This window comes from Eutrigla gurnardus (genome assembly GCF_963514095.1).
Source record: "Eutrigla gurnardus genome assembly, chromosome: 4".
Taxonomy (NCBI): Eukaryota; Metazoa; Chordata; class Actinopteri; order Perciformes; family Triglidae; genus Eutrigla; species Eutrigla gurnardus.
In genome coordinates this window covers 12,974,833-12,997,948 of record NC_139918.1, presented here as the reverse complement: position 1 = coordinate 12,997,948, position 23,116 = coordinate 12,974,833, and the positions used below count along the sequence as shown (strand labels likewise).

General features: G+C 39.5%; 1 protein-coding gene across 1 annotated transcript in view; it reads right to left on the bottom strand.

Annotated features, from left to right (window-relative positions):
* Positions 1-161: 161 nt before the first annotated feature.
* LOC311012356 (ATP-dependent 6-phosphofructokinase, platelet type-like) overlaps positions 162-23,116 on the bottom strand; it is a 148,628-nt gene continuing 125,673 nt past the window's right edge. Inside the window, exon 23 of the mRNA XM_084007787.1 lies at positions 162-319. Within this exon, the coding sequence (XP_083863913.1) occupies positions 163-319 (157 nt within the window). The 3' untranslated portion in view covers position 162. The remainder of the gene's footprint in view (positions 320-23,116) is intronic.

Here is a 23,116-nt window from a genome sequence, read left to right as displayed (position 1 = left end):
TACAATATAACTTTTTAAAATGACCAACTATCTTTGAATATCTACTAGAATTTATTTGCAGTCAACCAGCGGTGGTTCAGTCATTGTGTGAGTGGCAGTCACTGTTCTGTGAAGCGGTCCTCTTGTTAGACCGACGCTCTCCTCTGGCATCAGTGGGACGGTTCAGATGGCCGCCGAGGTGTTGGTCTCTTTGGGTCTGATGCGGGTCACGTGTTCCAGCTGGCCGGAGTCGGACACGTCGTAGCTGGTCTTGTACTTGGCCAGGATCTTCATCAGAGGACGGAGCTTCAGCCACCACTGCTCCTTAGGAATCCTGTGACTGCAGACAAACACAAGGATGAGATGTTTTTATTAAACTGCATTCATCCTTTCTGAAATACCACACTATTACTTTATGACATTTTAGTACATATACTTATATATATTATATATTTTCTGACATACTATGTATTTTTTATGACATTACACTATGATTTTTATGATATTTTAATGACAAACTATACTAAAAAATGTTTCTTTATGAAATGTTTGTATAGCTTCCTATACTACTATTAACTTTTTATTACTTTCGATGACATACTTTACTATTACTTTTTAATGGCGATGTTGACTGTTGTTTTTATACACAGTTGGGTTGATAGGTGGCACCAGGCAACAGTTTCCTCATTTCAACTCTTTATGCTAAGCTAACAACCTGCTGCAGGTTAACCTACAATATATCATTCATAATGAACTGACATTTTATATTGTTTTTATAACCCTTTACTTTATCATTATACTTTTTAACTACTTTTTACATACTTTTTATGACATAGTGACTTTGTTAATGACACACCATGCTGACCTTTTTATGACATTGTGAGTTTAGTATGCCATTAAAAGTCATACTATGTAGTATGTTAAAGTCATAGTGCGTCTTAAAATGTCATATAACTGTCACTACTATATACATGCAGGTCCATTACTACTATGAATTTCTGTGACATTTTTAGTTTTTTTTCTTCAATTAATTACATTATTAATTCATAAATTTATTTCATTTTATTTCATAGATCAATGACATAAAAATCCATTGTAACCCCAGGTTGTCATTTTAATGTGTTTTAAATGACGTACAAAAGTAACAAAAATAAGTCATAGTCTGTCTTATTATGACGTTTTATGACACACTGTAATATGGATGTTTTTAATGACTTGTTTTGAGTTTATTTTTAATGACTCTTTCTTTCAAGATACATAAGATAAAAGTTTATAAGATTAAAGCTCATGTCACATTCAGGGACCAAACAAAATGTATCTGAGGGCCTCCAATGGTCCCTGGGCTGCATTTTCAGAAACTATGTTGTTTTCATTTTTGTTTTGTGAATCAAGGAGCTGTCTTGCTACAGAGGAAAACTGATAACTGGTCTTACACAAAGTCAGTCTCATCGAGCTCTGCGACGCATCCCTAGCAGGCAGGCGGTGTCCTCAGAGTTCGCAAACACTCGGCCTGCATTGAAGACAAGCAGCAGCCGTTATAACTGAACACATACAGTTTCCTCCAAGTTCAGACAAGCCCTGAAGGAAAACCCTCGCTTCCTGCAGGACAAAGTCAAGAGCTACTTTAAGGTGAATGAAACAGGCTCTTTCCAGTTAGTTTGCAAATTGATTGCGGAGGGAAAAAGGGGTAACATGTAGAAGTCTGGGTTCAAGTTGTTTATTTGTGTGGGGTTTTCTAAAAATAGGGTTTTCTAAAAATGTGTAAAAACATTCATTTTTATTTTACTGTTTTATAATATAAGTGATGGTAAAAATATGCAGCCTATCCCTTTATACTATTTTTCGAACGCGGAATGGAGTAGGACTTCATTTCCCAGAATCTCCTGTTTCCCGTTTTGCAATACTTTTGTTTAAATTAATACTGTTCATGTATTAACTCTGTAATTCATGTATTATATTGTTTAAAATTATTATATGGCCTTTAAAATTGATTAAGGTTTAGTTTTCCTGTTTTAGGAAAAACTATTGTTTATTTCCGCGGGAGGAAGTCTCTAGAAGTTCTCCGGGACAGAGCCGAGCGGCTGTGTTTTTTCCTCGGCAGAGAAAGAAGTCAATGTGTGGAGACTCGAACTTAATGTTGGCCCAGATATTGCACTGCCTGGAGAGACTTAATCGGTCAGAGGACTCCTTTCACATATCTCCATCGATTGTGTTTTAGTTTACACGACGGTGACGGGTTTTTCTTTTCTCGAGCCCGATAGCGTGGTCTCCGTCACTAGCTCCGACATTAGCGCTGTGCTGAGTTAGCTCGGTGGCAGAGAGCTAGCCTGCTTCACAACACGGACGCGAGGAACGACATTCGTGCGGGTCGTGAGGACGGAGTGGACGGCGGACGAGGTACAGCAGAGAACGAGGATGTGTTGCTGGGAGCCCGGGCTACGGGAGTCGTCGCGGAGCTGTCTGGACATCGCTCTACGGCCTGGCTGGCTAACGCCATATTGCATCTGCGACGGGAGGCTGCGTGAGTAGGGTAGAGCGAGTACGGTTGAGACACTTTTGGCTTTTTACACTACTGCACAAAAACTAGACACTGAAAATAAGTGATATTTGATATGCTGTTCCCTTTGATTGTATACTAAAATAGAATCAATCAATAATACCCCTAACCAATTTAATTTATTCATAATTTGCTCATATACATGAGGTGCGATTTTGTCTCAACCGTACCCACACTGTAAAAACTCTTGCATAGATCTAACTTAAAAAAAATAAGGTAACATTTTCCAATCACTTTTTGCAAGTTCAGTGAAATAATTATAGAGGCTATGAGAAACAGTCAAGAAATTCATTAAAGTGTAAGTTTGGCGGAAATTGAAAATAAAGCTATTTTCTGAATGAAAATACATCAACTAAGCCGTGGAGGAAGTAATTTTCGCTCATCACGCAGTTCAGAGCTAGCACGGGTGGGAGCTAGAGTCCAAAATCGCAAACAGTGGGTTAGCATGGGGCCAACAGCCACACGCTTTCAAAATCGCATTTTTAAACCACTAACATTGCTCAAAACAGCGCTAAACCTCGTCAGCAGCTTGCTCTGGGTGTCTACACATAAAACGAAGCACCAACAACTAGGGCTTTGTTCAAAAAATCGATCCGCGATCCGATATCGATTCACGCTCAAAAAGCACGATATCGATCCAAAAATGTCTGGATCGATCTTTTCCAGGTGACTAAAGGCACTATTTTCTTTGACGCGCAAGGCGCACTATAAAAAGCGAGTGCCGGCTAAACGAAACCGAAACTTAAGCTAGCGAGATGGCTGAAGCTAGCGAGATGGCTGAAGCTAGCGAGATGGCTGAAGCGGCACCACTAAAATCACCTTCTGGAATGAAGGCTCCGCTGACTCCGCTCCCGTGAAGCGGCGAAGTGTTTCCTCTGCGTCGGTCAAGTGCGCCGTCATTCATGCGGCGGCGGTGTTGACGCGCGGAGCCGGACTGAAGGTGCGTGTCCACAGGCAGCGGTGTTTCCCCGCGTCCCATTCATTGTCTATGTGAAAAGCTGTGCAATGCATTCTGGTAGCGTCGCGGCGAATGTCGAGAGACGGCGCGCGAGTTGGCCGCTTCTCATTTGCCTAAAGTTGAAGTCGAATCTACTTTATGCTATTCAGAGGCGCCGGGCTCGACTCGCCGCCTCGGGAACGCTCGCGAACGCTCGCAAAAAAGTGTTGTTTAAAGGAGAGCGCCTGTCAATCTTCCTCTCGTGGCAGCCTGCCAAGCGTGCAATACCGGGAAGCGGCGCGTCCACACGCGTTTAAAATCGCCCCTGTGGACACGCACCTTGAGCGGCTGCGCTCTGCCAGTCCGGGTCTAGGGACCGTCCACCAAAACTTGAGTTCAAGCGAAGAGAAAGTACCTCTCTCTCTCTCTCTCTCTCTCTCTCTCTCTCTCTCTCTCTCTCTCTCAACCTGTATGGCATTTCACAAGTCTCTGGTTGTCAAAGACTGGGTACAGGGGTTCTTGTAGTTTTCTAATATAGAGGGCCACTTAATTTTAATTTATTTATATTTTATTTGGTCATTTTTGTCTAAAATAAATACTTGATTCTTGACTCTTCTCTCTCTGTGTCCCTCTTACACGTACACAGATACAATCACAAACACATGGAGCTGTTTTGTCTATGGGACAGTATTTATTTGCATTATGTCTGTAAATAGATCGATATCGAATCGGATCGAATCGTGGATCGAATCGGATCGTGACCTTATGAATCGGAATCGGATCGATCCAGGAAATTCGGATCGATTCCCAGCCCTACCAACAACTCAGTTCATGAACCCGAAGTTTATAACAGAAGACAGTTAAGAACACTCACCAATTCTACCCCTGCCAGCTCCTCGCGAAGGATAGTCCGTAAGTGTCGATTACCGAACGCAGCTCTCGTGTTCCCGTGTGAGATCTCGCGTGACATGTATGTGCTTCAGATAAGGCTGCTGTCTTGAACTGATTGGAAGTGTATACAAACTATCCCAACGTTTTTACCCACCGTTATTAACTTATATTTGGCCAAACTGCCACTAATTTAAAAGTATACTCATTTTATTCTGGGCGAAATCTTCAGTTTCACTTTCACTTTTGCATTGCGTTCGGTAATCGACACTTACGGACTATCCTTCGCGAGGAGCTGGCAGGGGTAGAATTGGTGAGTGTTCTTAACTGTCTTCTGTTATAAACTTCGGGTTCATGAACTGAGTTGTTGGTGCTTCGTTTTATGTGTAGACACCCAGAGCAAGCTGCTGACGAGGTTTAGCGCTGTTTTGAGCAATGTTAGTGGTTTAAAAATGCGATTTTGAAAGCGTGTGGCTGTTGGCCCCATGCTAACCCACTGTTTGCGATTTTGGACTCTAGCTCCCACCCGTGCTAGCTCTGAACTGCGTGATGAGCGAGAATTACTTCCTCCACGGCTTAGTTGATGTATTTTCATTCAGAAAATAGCTTTATTTTCAATTTCCGCCAAACTTACACTTTAAATTAGTAAAATGAATGTCAAAAATGTTAGCATGTTAAACAAATCAAACTTAATTAAAATAGGTAACATCTGTGAAAAGCGCTATATAAATAAAATGTTTTATTATTATTATTTAAAAGGAAAAAATACAAATTTTGACTGTTAACTGCTTCAAATAATCAGTTACAATTACCATAAATTTAACAAATAGGGAAGCAATATCAATTTTCAAGATTTATTAAATCACTACATGAAAACATTACATGTGACATCTGACCACTCATAAAGTGCAGCTTTGCAGAACACGTTAAGAATAGTGTCTTTTTACACAATGACTTGAACACTTGTGTGTAAATAACATGAAAACAATTTACACACCAGAATTTATGCCTTGCAGCATTCTATAAAACTTTCATGGAACAAACAAGTAAAACATCATGACAAATGTGAGTGCTCAGGCTCTGATAAATGTCTAAAATTTATGAACAAACACAACAACACACAACAGCTCTTCATATGTGTAGGCATGACAGACATTTTTTAGTGCCTAGGCAAGAAGCATGTTTTTGAGAGTCATGAACCTGGAGGATGGTTTTGGACGCAGTGTGTCGAGTCCCACGAAAAAGTCTCTGAAAAACCTCAAAAGTTTTGACAAGTTTGGAAGGATACTGGAGATTAAGTGCGTATGTCAACCCGAGGAGTAGGCTGCATGCTCTGTCCAGATTGCCAAGATCAGTGAGTACTGGTATTCCCTCAAGGATGATGCCCACCCCATCTGGATCACGGCACACATAGATCCTCATAGTGTCCGTTTCCAGGTCCTCATGCACAGTGGTCTCAGCTGTTCCCTTTAAAACATACAAACACAGTAATTACTCTAAAACCAACTATATCACTTGTTGATAGGGGTGTAACGGTACACAAAAATCTCGGTTCGGTACGTACCTCGGTTTTGAGGTCACGGTTCGGTTCATTTTCGGTACAGTAAGAAAACAAAATGCAAAATATAAATGTGCTAGTTGTTTATTACTTTTGTGCTTTTAACAGTAGGAACATGCACTGGAGCTAGAATGCTGCTCAAAAATATGAATACAAGTATTTAAAATATTTATTTAAAAAATAAAAATAACAGACTGTTTCTTTAAAAAATATATTTTCTCCATCTGATGTGCAAAATTGAACAGTTGCAACACTAAACAGTTTCAAGTTGTTGCTCAGATTAAATAACATGTATAAGGCTCAGACTAAAAATAAATAAAAATAACAGACTGTTTCTTTAAAAACAAATATTTTCTCCATCTGATGGTGCAAAATTGAACAGGGCAGGGAGAGGCTGTTTAAACGCCGTGGGGAGCTATGTTTGCACTAACGTTACGCTCGTCTTTCTCCTCGTTATAGCGATGTTCACGTGGGGGTGGTGCCGTTTCAAATGCGTCAACAGGTTTGACGTGTTGCCAGAAATATACCCGACCTCACATGAACAATGTCGGCAAACCGCTTTGGTTTTATCAACCTCTCTTTGTCCCTGTTTGTATCTCACCGGGAAGCCGAAGTGTTCCCAAACGGGAGACCTTAATGTCGCGGGAGGGTCCTCCAACTCTGGCTTGTTGCCAACGCTAGCGGCATTAAGGTACGTGTCCACAGGGGCGATTTTAAACGCGAGTGGACGCGCCGCTTCCCAGTATTGCACGCTTGGCGGGCTGCCACTAGAGGATGATTGACAGGCGCTCTCCTTCAAACAACAGATTTTTGCGAGCGTTCGCGAGCGTTCCCGAGGCAGCGAGTCGAGCCCGGTGCCTCTGATTAGCATAAAGTAGCTGCATGTGCGGCTGCAGCATCCTCCACACATGCGGTCCTCTACTTAATATGTCCGTATGGAAACTCGTTCGGTACGCCTCCGTTCCGAACCGAGCACCCCGTACCGAAACGGTTCAATACAAATACATGTACCGTTACACCCCTACTTGTTGATGTAAGAAAAAAATACATTAAATAGATGTGTGATCAAATTCATATAGACAGCTTCTCTGAAAAGCTTATTTGAAAACCAGAAAATTCCAGAACAATCCTAATTTGACATCTTGTACATTAGACTTAATGGTGCATTTCTTTCCACTTCGGTATGTATATATGTTTTTTAAATGTGAGCTGCTGGACAACTGAATTTCCCTCCGGGGATAAAGTATATCCAATTAAGTCGGCGATGATTTGTGGTTATTATCGGTACAAGCAGAGCGAATCAAGACTTGAATAAGTTCGGTTCAGTTTGACATTATTGTCAGTCTGTTAGAAAAACATTTTATTTTGTTATAATCGAAAATTAATGGACTTAATTAGGCTATGACTGGCAGCAGGTGTCAAAGTCTGTTACCCCGTCAATATGTGTTCACTTACTTTAATCTGCACCCAACCTTATCCTTAACCCCAACAAGTCGTCCTTTAAGTTGCTTAACTTGACCCCAAGCTTATCTTAACCACAAACAGTTATCACTGTAAGGCTTTACCTTAAACTTGAATCCTAACCCCAACTGCAGAGGTGGTGCTTCGGAAAACACCATTCTAACATGAGGGGAACATCATTTGACAAGGGAACAGACTTCGACATAACACTGATGCTAGTGGAAAGCCCTGACATATTTTCCCCGGACAGAGGAGTTAAAAAATACCGGACTTCGGCAGATTTTACCAGTAAAAGTCCCGTAATTACCGGATAACAGAAAACCAGATCACAATATTGTTTCATCACTGCTTGTGGTCAGACTGAATACAGTTGTAGACTTCCAAACAGTGTAACGCTTGACCAGGCATGACCGCAAAACGCAGTAACTTACACTCTCACACAAAAATGAAATGCCTGCATACACATTAGACTACATTAATAACATATAGGCTAATGATTATTTTAACTCCATCTTAAATGTTTGGTTACTTGCAGGAACGGGACTTTTTCGTCTGGCCTGCTTGTCAGGCCTGTAACGTTATTGAAAAGAGCGGCAAATGTAGTAAAAATGTCGTACTCCTACACGATAAAGGGGTGACATAGTCTATGTTTATTATAAAAAGCATTAAAAATATAAACAGTAGGCCATTTAGCTAAAGTTGACGAGTGGTTTGAGATTTGAGCACATTTGGTAAGGCGTTTGTGGCGGTATGTTAAGGCCTAGTGACGCAACAGCTAAATTGGCAAATGGAGGAAAGAGAGACGTGTTTTTGCATGCAATCTTCGCTTAAAATCTAACCTTAAACAAAACAAGTAGTTACTTACATGTGTTGTAAAAAGTACCGTCACTCCTAAAATCCGTGTGTTGTCCGTTGGTCCTCTCCGTGGATGGTGTGGTCCAGAGTGAAAAGTTAACTGTTAACCGATAACGTGCCCGTAACATGCCCAGACTGGCCCAGACTCATGCTTCAAGTGCATGGGCGGGATCTTGCTCTGTTGAGTTTTACTTCTGATAGAAGCTGTTAAATTGAGTTTTGTAAAAGTCGATTTATAGTGTAGTCCAGTAAAATCAATTTTATGCTAGAAAAAAAAAATTCCCACTTTTAAGTTTCACATAACTTAGAAAACCAAAAAAAGAAGATTAATTAATTTATCGCAATAAAAATACTTTAAAAAGTAAAGTCATATGGACAGTACCACTGAAGGAGTTTTTACAGTGCATGGTGAGTACAGTTGAGACGGTACCCGGGTACAGTTGAGACACCCATTTAAACCCATTGATGGTGACTGACCAAGCATTGAAAAAACTTTATTATAAAAGAACTGGACAAAATATTTAAGCAAGAAATTCATTTATTTAATTCATTTATTTATTTACTTTATTATCTCACTCCTCACAGTGATGACAAACATACTGTTTGTCACCAGTGGTGCATTCAAAATGGGACCACAACCCACACCCGCAGCACGACACCCACTTCTCACCAGGCTTTGAGGCCGAAAACCATTCAGCACACACCAGACACTGAGTATCTGAATTTGTCTTCTTACTCCTTTTTCCTCCCTCCTTCGTTTCTATGATCTTCCGTTTTACTTTCAAAGAGGAGGCTTTCTTCTCCTCTTACTGGGGCTGCTTTTCCGGGGTGTCGGTTAAAATAGTGGAAGTCTTTTTCTTGCGTTGCTGCCGATTGGCCTTTCTCGGGGAAGCTTTCGGGTACGGCCGGACCGACTCTGGTGAAAACACTGCAGGCTCCTGGTTAAGATAAACACACAGAGATACACACACATGCACACACCCACACACACACACCCCCCCCCCCCAACCCACACACACACACACACAGAGACACACACATACCCGTTTTTACTACCCCACGGGGTCCAATGACTGGGAGCAGCCAGGTGGGATCCACCCTTTCTGAAGGGTCTAGAGACATGATTTTAACTGCTAAAATCATTATAATTTTTTGTAAACATGAAAATGACTTGAAACATCAAAAACTCCCTCAAAAATTTTAAACCTGAATTTTGCCCCCACTGGGGACCAGTCATGTTGTGTGTATTGGCAAACAATCATCTCCACTGTTAGGCACGGCACAATTCATGACAAGCATTTAAATAACTAATGTTGGATTGAAACCTTAATATTAGATTAAATAAACACTGGATTTAATGATCCAGACTGTCAGATGACAGATTTTTCTTCAAATATAGACCAGATTCTGATTCTAAAATATAATTGTTGGGCAAACACATGATTAAACAGTTGATAAACATGATGGATAATTTACCTGTCCTCTTTCAGAAATCAGGCTTGCTGCTCCACCTGGTCATATTGGTTCAATATTAAAGATGTTATCACCCCAGCACACTGTTACCCTGAACACCAATACATACTACAAACCATACTACAATTCATTGACACAACACACTACCATCCACATTTAAGATTCTTTCAATAGCCAAAAGTTGAGCAAGATGATTTCACTTATATATATTTGTTGCTCTTTGCCTTAGTATGATTGAACATGTTGAAAATTAAATAATTTAAAATTGAATACTGGTTTGTCAAATGATCTCCAACAGGTATGAAAAACAGCAGACCTGCCTTCATACTTTCATACTAGTCATACTTTTATTACCATTGCATTTATTATTGCTGCTACTATTCATTTTCCATCATTATCATTACCCTTATTATTGTTATTACTTATAGTTATTACTGTTGCTGTTATGCATGCTGTGTCTGTTTGTCTGTCTGTCTCTTTCTCTCTCTCTATCACCCCCAACCGGTCAAAGCAGACGGCCGCCCACCTAGAGCCCGGGTCTGCCCCAAGTTTCTGCCTGTTAAAAGGAAGTTTTTCCTGGCCACTGTCGCAAATGTGCTTGCTCATGGTGGGACTTGTTGGGGTCTCTGTAAATAATAATTTTATGAAGAGTTTGGTCTTTTACCTGCTCTATTTGTAAAGTGTCATGAGAGGACTTTTGTTGTGATTTGGCGCTATATAAATAAAATTGACTTGACTTGACTGCCTTACAAAAGAGGAGACAAAACATTATGACTTTCTACTGAATCTGAAATGCATCATCCAAAATGCATCTGGTGGGAAAAAACCTCGACTTACTGTACAAAAGGGAGAGACAAGGTTCTTATTTTTACAAAACTTTTATTTGGAACAGCCTTTGCATTTTTTTATAGCTGCAACGATTAATCAAATAGTTGTCAACTATGAAATTAATCTGCAACTCTCATGATGTTGTGAGAGTGATTTTAGTCCTCTATCTTTGGGTTGTGAACAAAACAAAACATTTGAGGACATCATGTTGTGCTTTGAGAAACACTGATCCACATTTTTCACCATTTTCTGGACCAAACAACTAATCAATTAATCGAGAATATAATCAACAGATTAATCGATAATGAAAATAATCGTCCCCAGTCACGTGTAAGGCTATGGTGCTGGTAAGTGCAAAGAGCATCACATGTAGCAACACAAATTGAGTAATCAAAACGTTTTAAGAACATGTAAGAAGTGCAAAGGGCATCACGTGTCAACACATTCAGTAAATTCTTCTTGCACTTTCACGCTGAATGGCAGTGATGCGATTTTTAACATAGAACTTGACCGCTGTCCAGCTTCTTTGTTTAAGTGCTCCTGGTGATGCCTTAATACAGGCAACACACTCCGACTTGCCAGGTACTTTACCAGAGTTTATGAAGTTCATTAGAGTCTTCTCAACAGCATGTACCTCCGCAAATGACCAACTCCTCCTCTTTGCGTTTTCTAAGACAGACAGAAAAAAGAAAAAGACAATCAGGGGTGTATAGCGATGTAAAAGATTATTCGGTGACCAATCAGCCTAATTAATTTGATCAAATGTGTAATTTCATCAAGCAATGTCCTGAAAGGTGATATTCTGACAAAAGTCAAAACCATTTTTTTTTTAAGAACAGTATGGTAACCTAATTTTTTTACAGCATCAGTTGTATTGACTGACCTGATATATATTTCACATTGTAGGAATAAACTGGAGATCTCAAGGATTAAAAGCTAGTGTCAAGCTGTCTACACTTAGTGGCTGGCAACAGAAAACAAATAGCACAAGCACAAGCACTGACTATATTCAGACATCACTTTAGTAACCAGGGCCCAGTATTTCAAAACTTGTAATCTGGATCAGAGTAATCCAGATAATGAAATCCTCCTTTTTCTTTAAAACAACCACAGCCGAAACAAAGTGCTGTACATAAACAGGTAAAACAACACAGAGACATTAAACAATTAAAAACAATAGATAAAATAAAATTAAATAAAACAGGTATAAGCACTAAAGTAATTGTTTTACTGTTTCTAAAACAAATTAAAAACAGTAAAACAATAACTAAAACAAACCAACCATCTCAGTCATGGATCATGGTGATCCTGCTGACTTTATCTGAGTATTTCAAAACACTGGCAGGGTGGATCACCGTGATCCCGACCTGGCCGGATACGGATTTCCAAATCTCAAGTCTCCGCCTCCGGGATCAGAAACATGGCGGACTACTTCACGAAAGGAGTAGCTGAGAGAGCGACTTTCACGTCAAAAGTGTAAGTTTACCGTCGTCTAGTGTGTAGCGGTTTTAAGACCATACGAACGCCAACCAACATATCATGCAAGCCAACTATTTGAATTGTCACCTTATTAAAACCAGGCCGTAGCGATCTCTAATTGAGCCGCGGCCGTGCTAACGGGAGCTAACCCGGCTCCATTGACTTGTGTGTTAAGCAGCTAGCGGGCTATCATTAGCGTGACGTCATTAGCGTCAGCAGACTTATAAATAGGCTACATGTGTACAGACCTGCTGCAGTACTTAGAAAATATAACGCTACACAGTATGAGTATTAACTATACGGTTTGTTCAGAAGTGTCAGAATGCTACAGTAATGCTGGTGATGATATCATGTTTTTGTGTACATAAACACAATTTGGGATTGTGGATTAAGATAAATACACCTTCTACTTTCAGAGTCCACTCACAGCCATGGACCACTCAGCTGCAACGGGGCGAGTGCTGGAAATCCTTGGAAATGCTTTAATTGTAATTGCAGATCAAACAAATTGAACTGGCAAAACGAACAAATAAAGCTGACGCTGCTTCAGCAAAGAAAAAACGGAATTGAAAATAAAGCTATTGGAGAAACAGCTCACTACTGACCTTTGAGATGGGTTAGGTCCTGTTTTAGTTCGTGGCTACATTATTTGAAATGTCTTTGTTTTGTTGAATTAAACTTTGTCTGCATTCCTGTTGTCTTTCTCTGATGTTTTGGTACATGCAAGTTACAATGTTTGGTGAACTAGAAATTGAGAAATAAGTCTGTAATTGTTACTTTTATTTACAGCAGTGTGGTCAAAAATATTTTACGATGCTTTAAATTTCTTACAATTACTTTAATTATTTGTTAAAAGTAAAACACTAACACGTTAGATTAAGTGTAATGAACATCTTGAGTAACAATATCTAGGATAAGTGGAGCTGAGACTTTGTCAATCCAAGTCAAATCCACCTCTGAGGTGGGATTCAAATGATCCTGAAATTTTGGTATCAAGTTGATCCAGATATCTGCCTTGCGTTTTGAAATACCCAAATCCAGCCTTTTATCTGGATTCAAGGGAGGATTGGATTACCAGAGCTGAATCCTGATCTTCAGGATCAGGATTCTCTGGATCTGTGTTGAAATACCCAGTTTTTAGATCAGATCTAGATTTAATCCAATCCGACCAGGATAATCCTGTCAGATCACTTTTGAAATACTGGGCCCAGGTTATCTCCTGCTGTGAGTACAGAGGTGTTATCTCTTACTGAGACTCTAAAAACCTGATGTTACCTGTAGTTAGTCAGGTTTTAGAGAGTCTCAGTCACGCCAGGTTCAGTCAGCAAACTGCTCTGCTCGTCAGCTGTTCTGTAGTCACACTTGGAGCTGTTTTTTCACCATAGGAAAGTAATTAACTGCATAAAATCACAACGCCATGTTTTCCTGCCAACTGTAAATGTATGTCCACTTCATAGTAATGAGTAGTTTTCTGTAAATCGGGGTGTTTAATTATCGAAACGTTTTATTTTGAAAATCGACAGGATTTCTTGTTGTTGCTTTGTTTGACAGTAACACATTATTCATTTAAGTCTACCCTTTTTGAAAAAACAGGCAACTAAACAATAGCAAGAAGTGCATTTAGTGTGAATTACCTGTTTTTAAGGTCTCCACTGTCAGACTCAACAGTTTCCTGTTTTCTCTTTGGTGTTGAGGGTCCTGTTAAAATAATGAATTATGAGTATATCAATAAAATAAATTGACAGCTAACAGGCAACAATTTACATATTAGCTGCTTTGTAACAGTTATTTGTATATTTATTTGAGCCAGTATGAAGACTGGTGGTGTATCATCACACTAACTACATATTTATAAAATTAAATCAAACAATTTTTAAAGTACTGCAAACATTTTTCACAAAAATTAAGTTAAACTAATGTGTACATATTCAACTGTATTTAGAAATACCTGTTTTAGGGTCACCACTGTCAGACTCAGGTCGCTGTCCTTAGATCTTGAGGATCCTGTTATAATAACAAATGATAAGTATATTAATACAATAAATTGAGAGCTAACTGGCAACACACCTTCACTGTTTGAATGAAAGCCATCTATAGCAAGACCTAAAAACAAAATCTAATCATTTTACAGTAGTGTATCATATTTTTTTATACAATTACATACATTTGGCAGTTGCTTTTATCCAAAATGACTAACACATCTGGAGGTACAATAGGCACATCTAGTGCTACTGAAGGAGGTTGGACCAGGAATCAAACCCCAGTCTCTCAGGGGGAAAGCAGAAATCTTAATCACTACACTATCACTTAATTGGGAGGGAAGCGCTGTACATCATCATCAATCGTTACATTTCTTAAAATTACTAAAAAACAATCAGTACATTTTTTATCTTGTTGGGCCATGTAGACACACAGTGTCTTTCTCAGATAATAAAAGTGATACTTAAATAAAAGCATCATATGAGGTGAGAAAGCTGCCAATCAGAGCTTGTTTTAATAGTGCCTGTTTAGCTGTTCTGTGTGAAACATGTAATAGACAAAGGCCTCAGTCTGATACCTGTGGCAGCAGGCTTAACACTGCCAGGCTCAGCAGAGGTCCGCTGTCCTCTTTTGGACCTTGGGGGTCCTATCAGAAGAATACATAGTTAATAAAATGAAAAAGACGTAGGTTGTCACTATAGAACACAAAGCAGGCCAACATGGGAAACAAGTGAAAAATGGTGATATCAATACAGTAACTGCCTAAAATATCTCGATACCGATACTGAAACAATACCACAGAGGAAAACTAAAACATCAAAAGTAATGGAATAAAATATTAGATGACAGAATGTGGAACTTAAAATGATTTATTTATTTTTATTAATTAAAACACTTAAACTTAAAAAGTCAAAATAAAAATATATATTTTTGTAAAAGCTGCTGAGCTTTATAGCTACTTAACCTGTTATAACAACAATGAAATGATTATGCAGCTGTTAAAAATAAAAAGATTTGTCACAGAACGAGGACATGAAAATCAGAACATGTTCGTTATTATCTGGACAGTTCTTTGGCCAATTTAAGGTTCTTGGCCAGGAAAACAAGCATGTAAAAAATAAAAATAAAAATATATATTTTTGTAAAAGCTGCTGAGCTTTATAGCTACTTAACCTGTTATAACAACATATATGATGCTATGATTATATTACTAGTACTGATTGACTTAAAATAGATAATTTATAAGTGGTGTTGTTGATCAGCATACTTGTGAACACCAGCGCATGTTATGGTAAAGTTCATGTTACCAGCATGAACGTTGCATTTGCATACAGAGATGTGTGGATCCACATCGGACTGTTAAACAGTTAGCTTCACCCCTGACTGCCTCGTGCAACTCTGATGGTGAAACATGTTCGCTTGTCACAAAAAAAAACTTGCTTGACTCCGGGGGGTATTTATGTTATCTATCGCTAACCTGCAGCTCTTTGAACAAGTCTGCATGTCTGTCAGCTAGATGTTTCGCCAAGTTGGACGTGTTGGCTCCCATGGTCATTCCGGATTTAAAGCATTGTTTACAGGCGGGCTTTGTGGTGTCCGTGGGCTTGCCCTTACTGTCGGCATCGTAAGTGAAATATTTCCATAGTTCGCTTCTATCTGCATCTGCTTTGTCAACAAGCCTAGGACGGTCGGCAGGAGCACTCATGCCACTGTCAGCCATGTCTGTCTCGCTCTGCTCTGTGGCTGTCTGTCACCGTGAAACCACGCCCACTCTGGCTGCAGGCAGTGAGGAAGCAGAGAGAAGCTGCACACACAGACACGCTGCCCCGCTGTCACACAAAGTTCATAAAGTACCGATACTAATAAAACGTGAAAAAGTATTGTTTTTAACAGCTGGGTACCGCGGTACCTTTCTAGTATCCGTTTACCGTGCAACACTAGTGTGTGGTCACTGTTACAAGTGTAAGTAGCAGACTTGACTCCATACTTACCAACTACCAAATGTGTGGCGCAGTTTTGATCTCAAGTGCACAATGCTGTGGGATCAATTACCTCTTCCCACAGCATTTATCTCATATATCTCATATGTCTCATATATCTTATTTTTCGGTGTTTGCATGAATTTCAGTTATCATTATAAATTAGCTTCATGCAATTATATGTTACTAATATTTTTCTGATAATGATAGTGGAATAGATTTAGAGCTGAATTTTGCTCTCTTAATTTATTCAGACACTAAGAAAATAAACAAAATTTTAAATTAGTGTTGAAAAAGCAAGATTTCAGCACTCAACACCTGAACTTAACTGCTGCACCACACATTTGGTAGTTGCTAAGTATGGAGTCCAGTCCACTACAGTCAGACATGTGTAATGGTGACCACACGTAACTAAAACCTGATCAAAGAACCACAAACCAGTAAGTAAGAATCAGTAATATATTAATTTATACTGGGAAACGTTAGATTAGCCTAAAGCTGATTTCTCAATTGATGTTTCATTCAGCCAGCTGAGGTAGAGCCCAGGTGACTGGCTCCACCCACAGATTTCTGGTTGAGGGCCGAATTTCAGTACAGTATTGTATTTATTCAATTCAAAAGCAGTTGGTGTACATTTGGTAGAATATTAGAACTACCTAGCACATTATTCTTTTAATCCCATCGTTTTTGTACAAGCAGGTAACTAACGAATAGCAAGGAGTGCATTTAGTGTGTGAATTACCTGTTTTAGGGTCATCACTGTCAGACTTTCTTCTCTTAGGTGTTGAGGATCCTGTAAAATAATGAAGAAAGACAGCATTAATCAGTAAATATATTTAAATTGAAGCTTTTCTAAAGTTTGCTAAAAGGTGAAGTTAAGACAGGTAACTTAACAAATAGCAAGGAGTGCATTTAGTGTGTGAATTACCTGTTTTAGGGTCATCACTGTCAGACTTTCTTCTCTTAGGTGTTGAGGATCCTGTAAAATAATGAAGAAAGACAGCATTAATCAGTAAATATATTTAAATTGAAGCTTCTCTAAAGTTTGCTAAAAGGTGAAGTTAAGACAGGTAACTTAACAAATAGCAAGGAGTGCATTTAGTGTGTAAAATTACTTGTTTCTGGGCCATGTGGGGTCTGTGGGATACCTATGGGTGCAATGTCATCAACAGAATCACCAGGGGTTGACTGTCTTCTTTTAGATCTTGAGGATCCTTTGACAAGAAAAAAGACAATTAATAAGTTAATAAATTGGCATATGGTTGATCTCAATGCTCTCTCAGCCTCCACGATAAGCAATGCCTATTGTGTTGGAAGTTAAAACAGTTAAACATGTAACCCACCTGATGACGAAGAGCAGAACGATGACTCTGCCTCTGTCTGTGAGAGGTCACTGTCCACAGCTTCCAGCACTTCCTCTGAAAAGCAGGGATAACAAATCCAAATATGAATATGACATGAAGAAAGACATTTACTCTGAAATATATGTGGATATATACATATATACATATACACACACATGTATATATATGTATATGTGTATTTCCTTTACCATTGGGGTCAATTTGGATTTGGTCCAGGCTCATTCCCTTGAAGTCTGACAGTCGACCTTGTTCTAGGGCAATCAGCACTTTGCTAACTTTAGCCAACTGCAGCGTTCCTTCAGGCAATCTATAGTACTGCCTATGCACCCGTATGTCATGACCAAGGAAATTTGCAAGTATGTCCATCTCATTGTCTCTCAGATTTAGGACTGTGGACAGTGTGGACACGTGTTTTCTCAATTTGGTTGAGGACAGAGTTTCAGGATGCTTGGCCCCACATTCCCTTGCAATCTGTCTGATGGCATCCGATCCCCTTAAGTGAGTCTCTGCTTCAGGTCTGGAGAAGAAGTAGGGATTTTCATCAGGCACACCACAGGCTCGCCGATGTTCAACCAAGGCTTCCATCGAGGAGAGCATGTCTGGCGTTAGAAGGATGGGAACTTTCCTGTTTCTTTTCCCTCTTATTTCAATGCGCTGAAAATGCTGGCAAAGCTTTTGCTCCATCTCAGAAAGTCCTAGTGCCAAATCTGAATGGACTCCTGAAGTGTCTCAAATTGGCCAGCTTGGACCAGTTCTTCTTATTTGGATCACTCTTAAGTCCACTTTGGTATTCTCCTCTGCATTTATCAAGATAAATGTGCATGTTCTTTACATCCTCAGTGAAAGGAAGGAGCTGAGGAGTGTTCCATGTCGCCTCTTTTAGAGTTTGTAAGGCACGTGATGACACACACACATCCCACTTTTTCTCATAAAGACCCCGGCTCCTCTCCAGATTCTTAAGAAATTCCTCATTGTCAGACTCTGCCATCTGCGCTTCACACTGAAGAATATCTGCAATCTTCTTGAGACTATGACCGAGTTTCAGAGCCAAGGATGGAGTTTTGTAGATGTTTTTGTCTTCATCAAAGCCAGCTACGTCCTTTACTGCTTTAACAACAAAGTTGAAGTTGGAAGGTACATAGAAGTCCTCAATTCGTTTCAGTCTGCCAGTCTGCCGTGCCTGTCGAATTAGTCTTCCTATTTCTCTCATTTTTTGTCTAATGTACTCATGTTTGGTCTTGTCATGTCCATGCTTTGCATACAAATGTTCTCCAAGTCTCAGGATGCTTCTCTCCTGTCTGATGATGTTTGTGACTTCATCTTGGTGCATAGCATTTACAAGCTCCCAAACTTTTCTGCTAACACCATCTGGGACGGGCTGTGCATAGGCACAGAGTGACTGGATCCGACTTTTGCCTGGTTTTGGTGCGCTGCATTTTGTTGAAAGCTTGCACCTGGACATGTGTCTCCATAATGATTTTCGTTTTAGCAAAGCCTCACAGTTTATGCAATGCATGTAGTCACTTGCTTTCACTGGTTTCCCAGCTAGCTGACTTGGGATTAGTGTTCCGCTACCAGTCTTTAGGACCTCATTATTATGAGCACGGTTTCCTTTGTTTCTAATTAGGTCAAAATGTAATTTTCTTTCCTTTGAGTTCAAAGGAAAAGAGTCTGCTTGTGCTACAGCTGTTTCACTGCTGTGTTTGCGTATTAAGTGCCTCGCCATTTTATGGCAGTGCACGGGACAGTACAGGCAATAATGCGTTTTACTGTAAACTCTGGCACCATCTTTCTTTTTTTGCAGCTTCATTACTGACACATTTCCCAGGTTTGTGTCATCAGCGTTTTCACTTTCTGCTCCCTTGTCTTCATCTGAAGTAGTACTGGACAATGTCTTTCTTTTAGAAGTCCTCTGTGATGTCTTCCGTTTCTTCACATGTCCCATGTTTGTGTTATCAGTGTTTTCACTTTCTGCTCTCCTCTTGTCTTTACCTGAAGAAGTACCGGGCCATGTCTTTCCTCGAGAAGTCCTCTGCGACGTCTTCTGTTTCTTCAGTTTCACCAATGGAACATTGCCCGTGAGATCATAAGAGCCCTCTGAACTGCTTCCACATGTTGAGTCTTTTGGCGGAGTATATTCATCATCACTGATTTCAATGCTGCTCATAGAGGATTCTGATCCATCAGACACCTTGGAGATCGATTCCAGGTATTCTTTGGTAAGCTGGAAATGAAATGTACAAGACGCTTATAACTACATTATCTGCAAGAAACATTAATGGTAACACTTAATTTAAAGGGGTGCTCATAAGACTGACATAACACTGTCATTAACATGACATGACAACTGTCATGAACATTAATGAATATTAATGATTGTTATTAAGTGTCAATCGGTCAATTATGTCACTTTCCCTTCAAAGTTGACATTGCCTGGAATGTCTTTGTTATGACAACGTGACATTAACCATTAGCTATCGTCATAAATGGTCCCTTATATCACTTTCAATTAAAGGTTGATGTTGTTTAGCATGTCAAAGTCATGACAAGTTTAGATTAGCCAAAGCAATATAACCTGACATAAGCATGACACAGCAGGCATAATAAAAAATGACTTGTTACTTGCTTGCCAGGTTTCTAATGTAACTCACCATTCTGTTATTTAAGCACTTGACAGTGTAATAACATTACATGTAAATGACCATTAATAAGTCCAATACCGTTGACAGTTTATTGTTTTCATGTTTATACATTTTACATTTCTCAAAAGGCTATATTCTTGAGTGACCCTCAATATTATTATTTTTTTTAGTGAAGACTCTTATTTTGAAGACGGCATACTGGAACCTACCAGAAACTGGGTTATTGTGTGGAATAACAAGCTGCCATTTTCTGACATTGTGTTGTTTTCATTACTTGTTTCTGCTTGTTTCACATGAGGACAAAACATCAGTTAATGCAGGTTTAATGTTGTGCGTCACTGTGCTCAGATATCAGTTGAGCTCAAATTAAAAAAGGGCTGTTTGATTGCAATCATTAGCCCCATTCACACTGCCCTGTTTCTGACGTGGAAAAGCCTCTGTCCTCCTGTCTGTCCGACCGACTCTTCATCACATTTCTGTCCGAAAAACAGCGTCTGTCCCCGGCAAAAAACTTTAACCCACCACGACAGTCAGCCCTCCACCGAGACTTCAGTGAACTTTCCCCCAGAAAACAGCCTCCCTCCCCGCAAGTGACAGAGTCAGACAGCGTCCAGTTTACTGATAGCGATTATGTAATTATGTAATTTAGAACGAAAAACGTAACTTTGTCACTTTTCAGGATGTTTGGTGGGTCAGGATCTCAATCACAACACATTATAACAGCATCATATGATTATAAACAGTCAGCGGGTAGGGTACATGTTTAGATTAACAGCTGGACACCGGGGAAACACTTTGAAAAAAACACACAAGTCATCATCATGACATGTACCGTCAGTCAAAATGAGTCCAGCTGACTTCTCTGCACTCAGCGCTGAAGCATGGAAACAGAAATAAGCTGTTTGTTTCCAATACAGCTTATTTTGCTCTCAGAGACAAGACTTTAACGTTTATAGTTGGTTATGCTGTTGTCCTGAAAACATGTGAAAGGATTCAGGTGTGTTTTCACTCAGCTGCAGCTACATGCAGGTTAAATACGGTTTGCTTAGCTTTAGCTACTAGCTGCTATCGTTACTACCTATAGGCATCCAAGTCAACCGGAGCTGCGACTTCAGTTTGTCATATTTCACCGATAAGGAGACACATTTCCCCGTTGTGGGACAATAAAGGAATTCTGATTCTGATTCTGAATTACTGAAAGACAGAGCAACAACTCCTGAGTGCTGGCATTACAAGTGTATTTAATTAAATCTGTCAAAAATCTACAAAACAGTTCAATATTGTTTGTTTTCAAGCGTCGGTTTGCAACGCAGGACAACAGCATGACAACTATTAGGGCTGTCACTTTTTATTCGAAATTAGAATATTCGTTCGAATGTGGGGGGAAAAGTTTGTATTCGAATGTAATGACCTGTTCGAATTCAATTAGAATTATTCGATTATTCGAATACATTCGAATAAATTGCGTGTCATTTCGAATTTGTTGTTATCTGAGAGCAAAACTAGCTGTATTGGGAACAAACGACTCATTTCTGTTTCCATGCTCCGGTGCTGACAGCAGAGAAGTCAGCTGGACTCATTTTGAACCAGACTGCGGTGCTGAAAGTTCAGTAAATGCAATGAAACAGTCTTTTTAAAACTTAGCTCAGCTGATATCTCTGAGCACAGTTACCCAAAACATTAAACCTGCATTAACTGATGTGAAAAAAGCAGAAACAAGTAATAAACACAACACAATGTCATTAAATGGTTATAGTAGTTGGTTATAATTTCTAAAAGCACATGGTGTTTCTTCAAATGTCATATTTTGTCTGTCCAAACAGTCCAAAATCCAAATATATTCAGTTTACTATCATGTATGACACAAAAAAAGCTTAAAATCATCATATTTGAGAAGCTGCAACAAAAACATTTTGGCATTTTTCCTTAAAAAAATATTATTAAAACGTGCGCAAACTCCTTGCACACGCAAAAAAATTTACAAACTGATTTACTAACAGTGCACAAAAAGGGTTGCGTCTGTCAAAGGTGCAAAATAGCGCGTCTGCATCCAGTTAGTACGTCTGCAGCAATGAATATGCAATATGGGGCGTTTACACGCAATTGTGCGTGTTCTGGGTGGAGAAAATGTAAATATATTAATTTAGCACACGCAAAGTTCGCCACTTTGAGGAAGAGAAAACTACACCGGACTTCTCATCAGCATGAGGGTGAGTCGATAATGACTGAATTTCGTTTTAGGGTGAACTATTCCTTTAAAAATATAGAAACATTTTATTCTGGAGCAGGCCCCTAGAGGGTCTGAGGTCCCCCCCCCAGTCTCACAAAATCCTGTGAGAAACACTGTTCAGACAAACCCAACTAAATCGCAGCACCACGCCTACATGGGTACGTTACCTGCTGACTATTTTATTTATCCAAGGATTACTTGGAATGAATGTTAAAGGATTTGGCCGGCAATTTTCTATTTTTTTTTTCTTGTCAACAAATCTCAATATGTTTTTGGACACCAACACAGGTCTAAGGCACAATAAAAGGAATAAGACATATCAACCTTTGGATACACACACACACAATACTTGTTAGTAGATCAGTTCATTGTTGGTTTGGATCCAAACATGAAGATTTGTTGAGAAGAAGAAAAATATAGAAAATCACCAGAATTATCTTTTATGTTTATTTTCTCTTGTAAAAGTTAAACTAGTTTTCATCATGCAAACTTACCCATATGCTGTCTGTTCTTCTCAGGGGTGGAACATCTGGGTCTTCAGCAACACTGGAGTGTGAACTTTCAGGGGTGCATATCTCTGTGTTGCTCTCAGAATCTTGGCTCATTTCCTATGGGGAAAACAAACAAACAGTATAAAGCACTGGCAGAAGTAGTTACTGTAATATATTGAAAAATAATATGAAACATGATTTATAACTTCCAGAGCATTTGTGGAAAGATGACCTATTTCCTACAATGCCAAATCATTCCCTACTTGCTTATGTTTTAAAGGGATAGTTCGGGTTTTTTGAAGTGGGTTGTATGAGGTACTGCAGTAGATGGCTGTCCGCACGTCTCCAGTATGAAGAAGCAGACAGTTGTACCGACTCAGACGCTGAGCGATGTACTGCTGTGGACAGGGCCTAC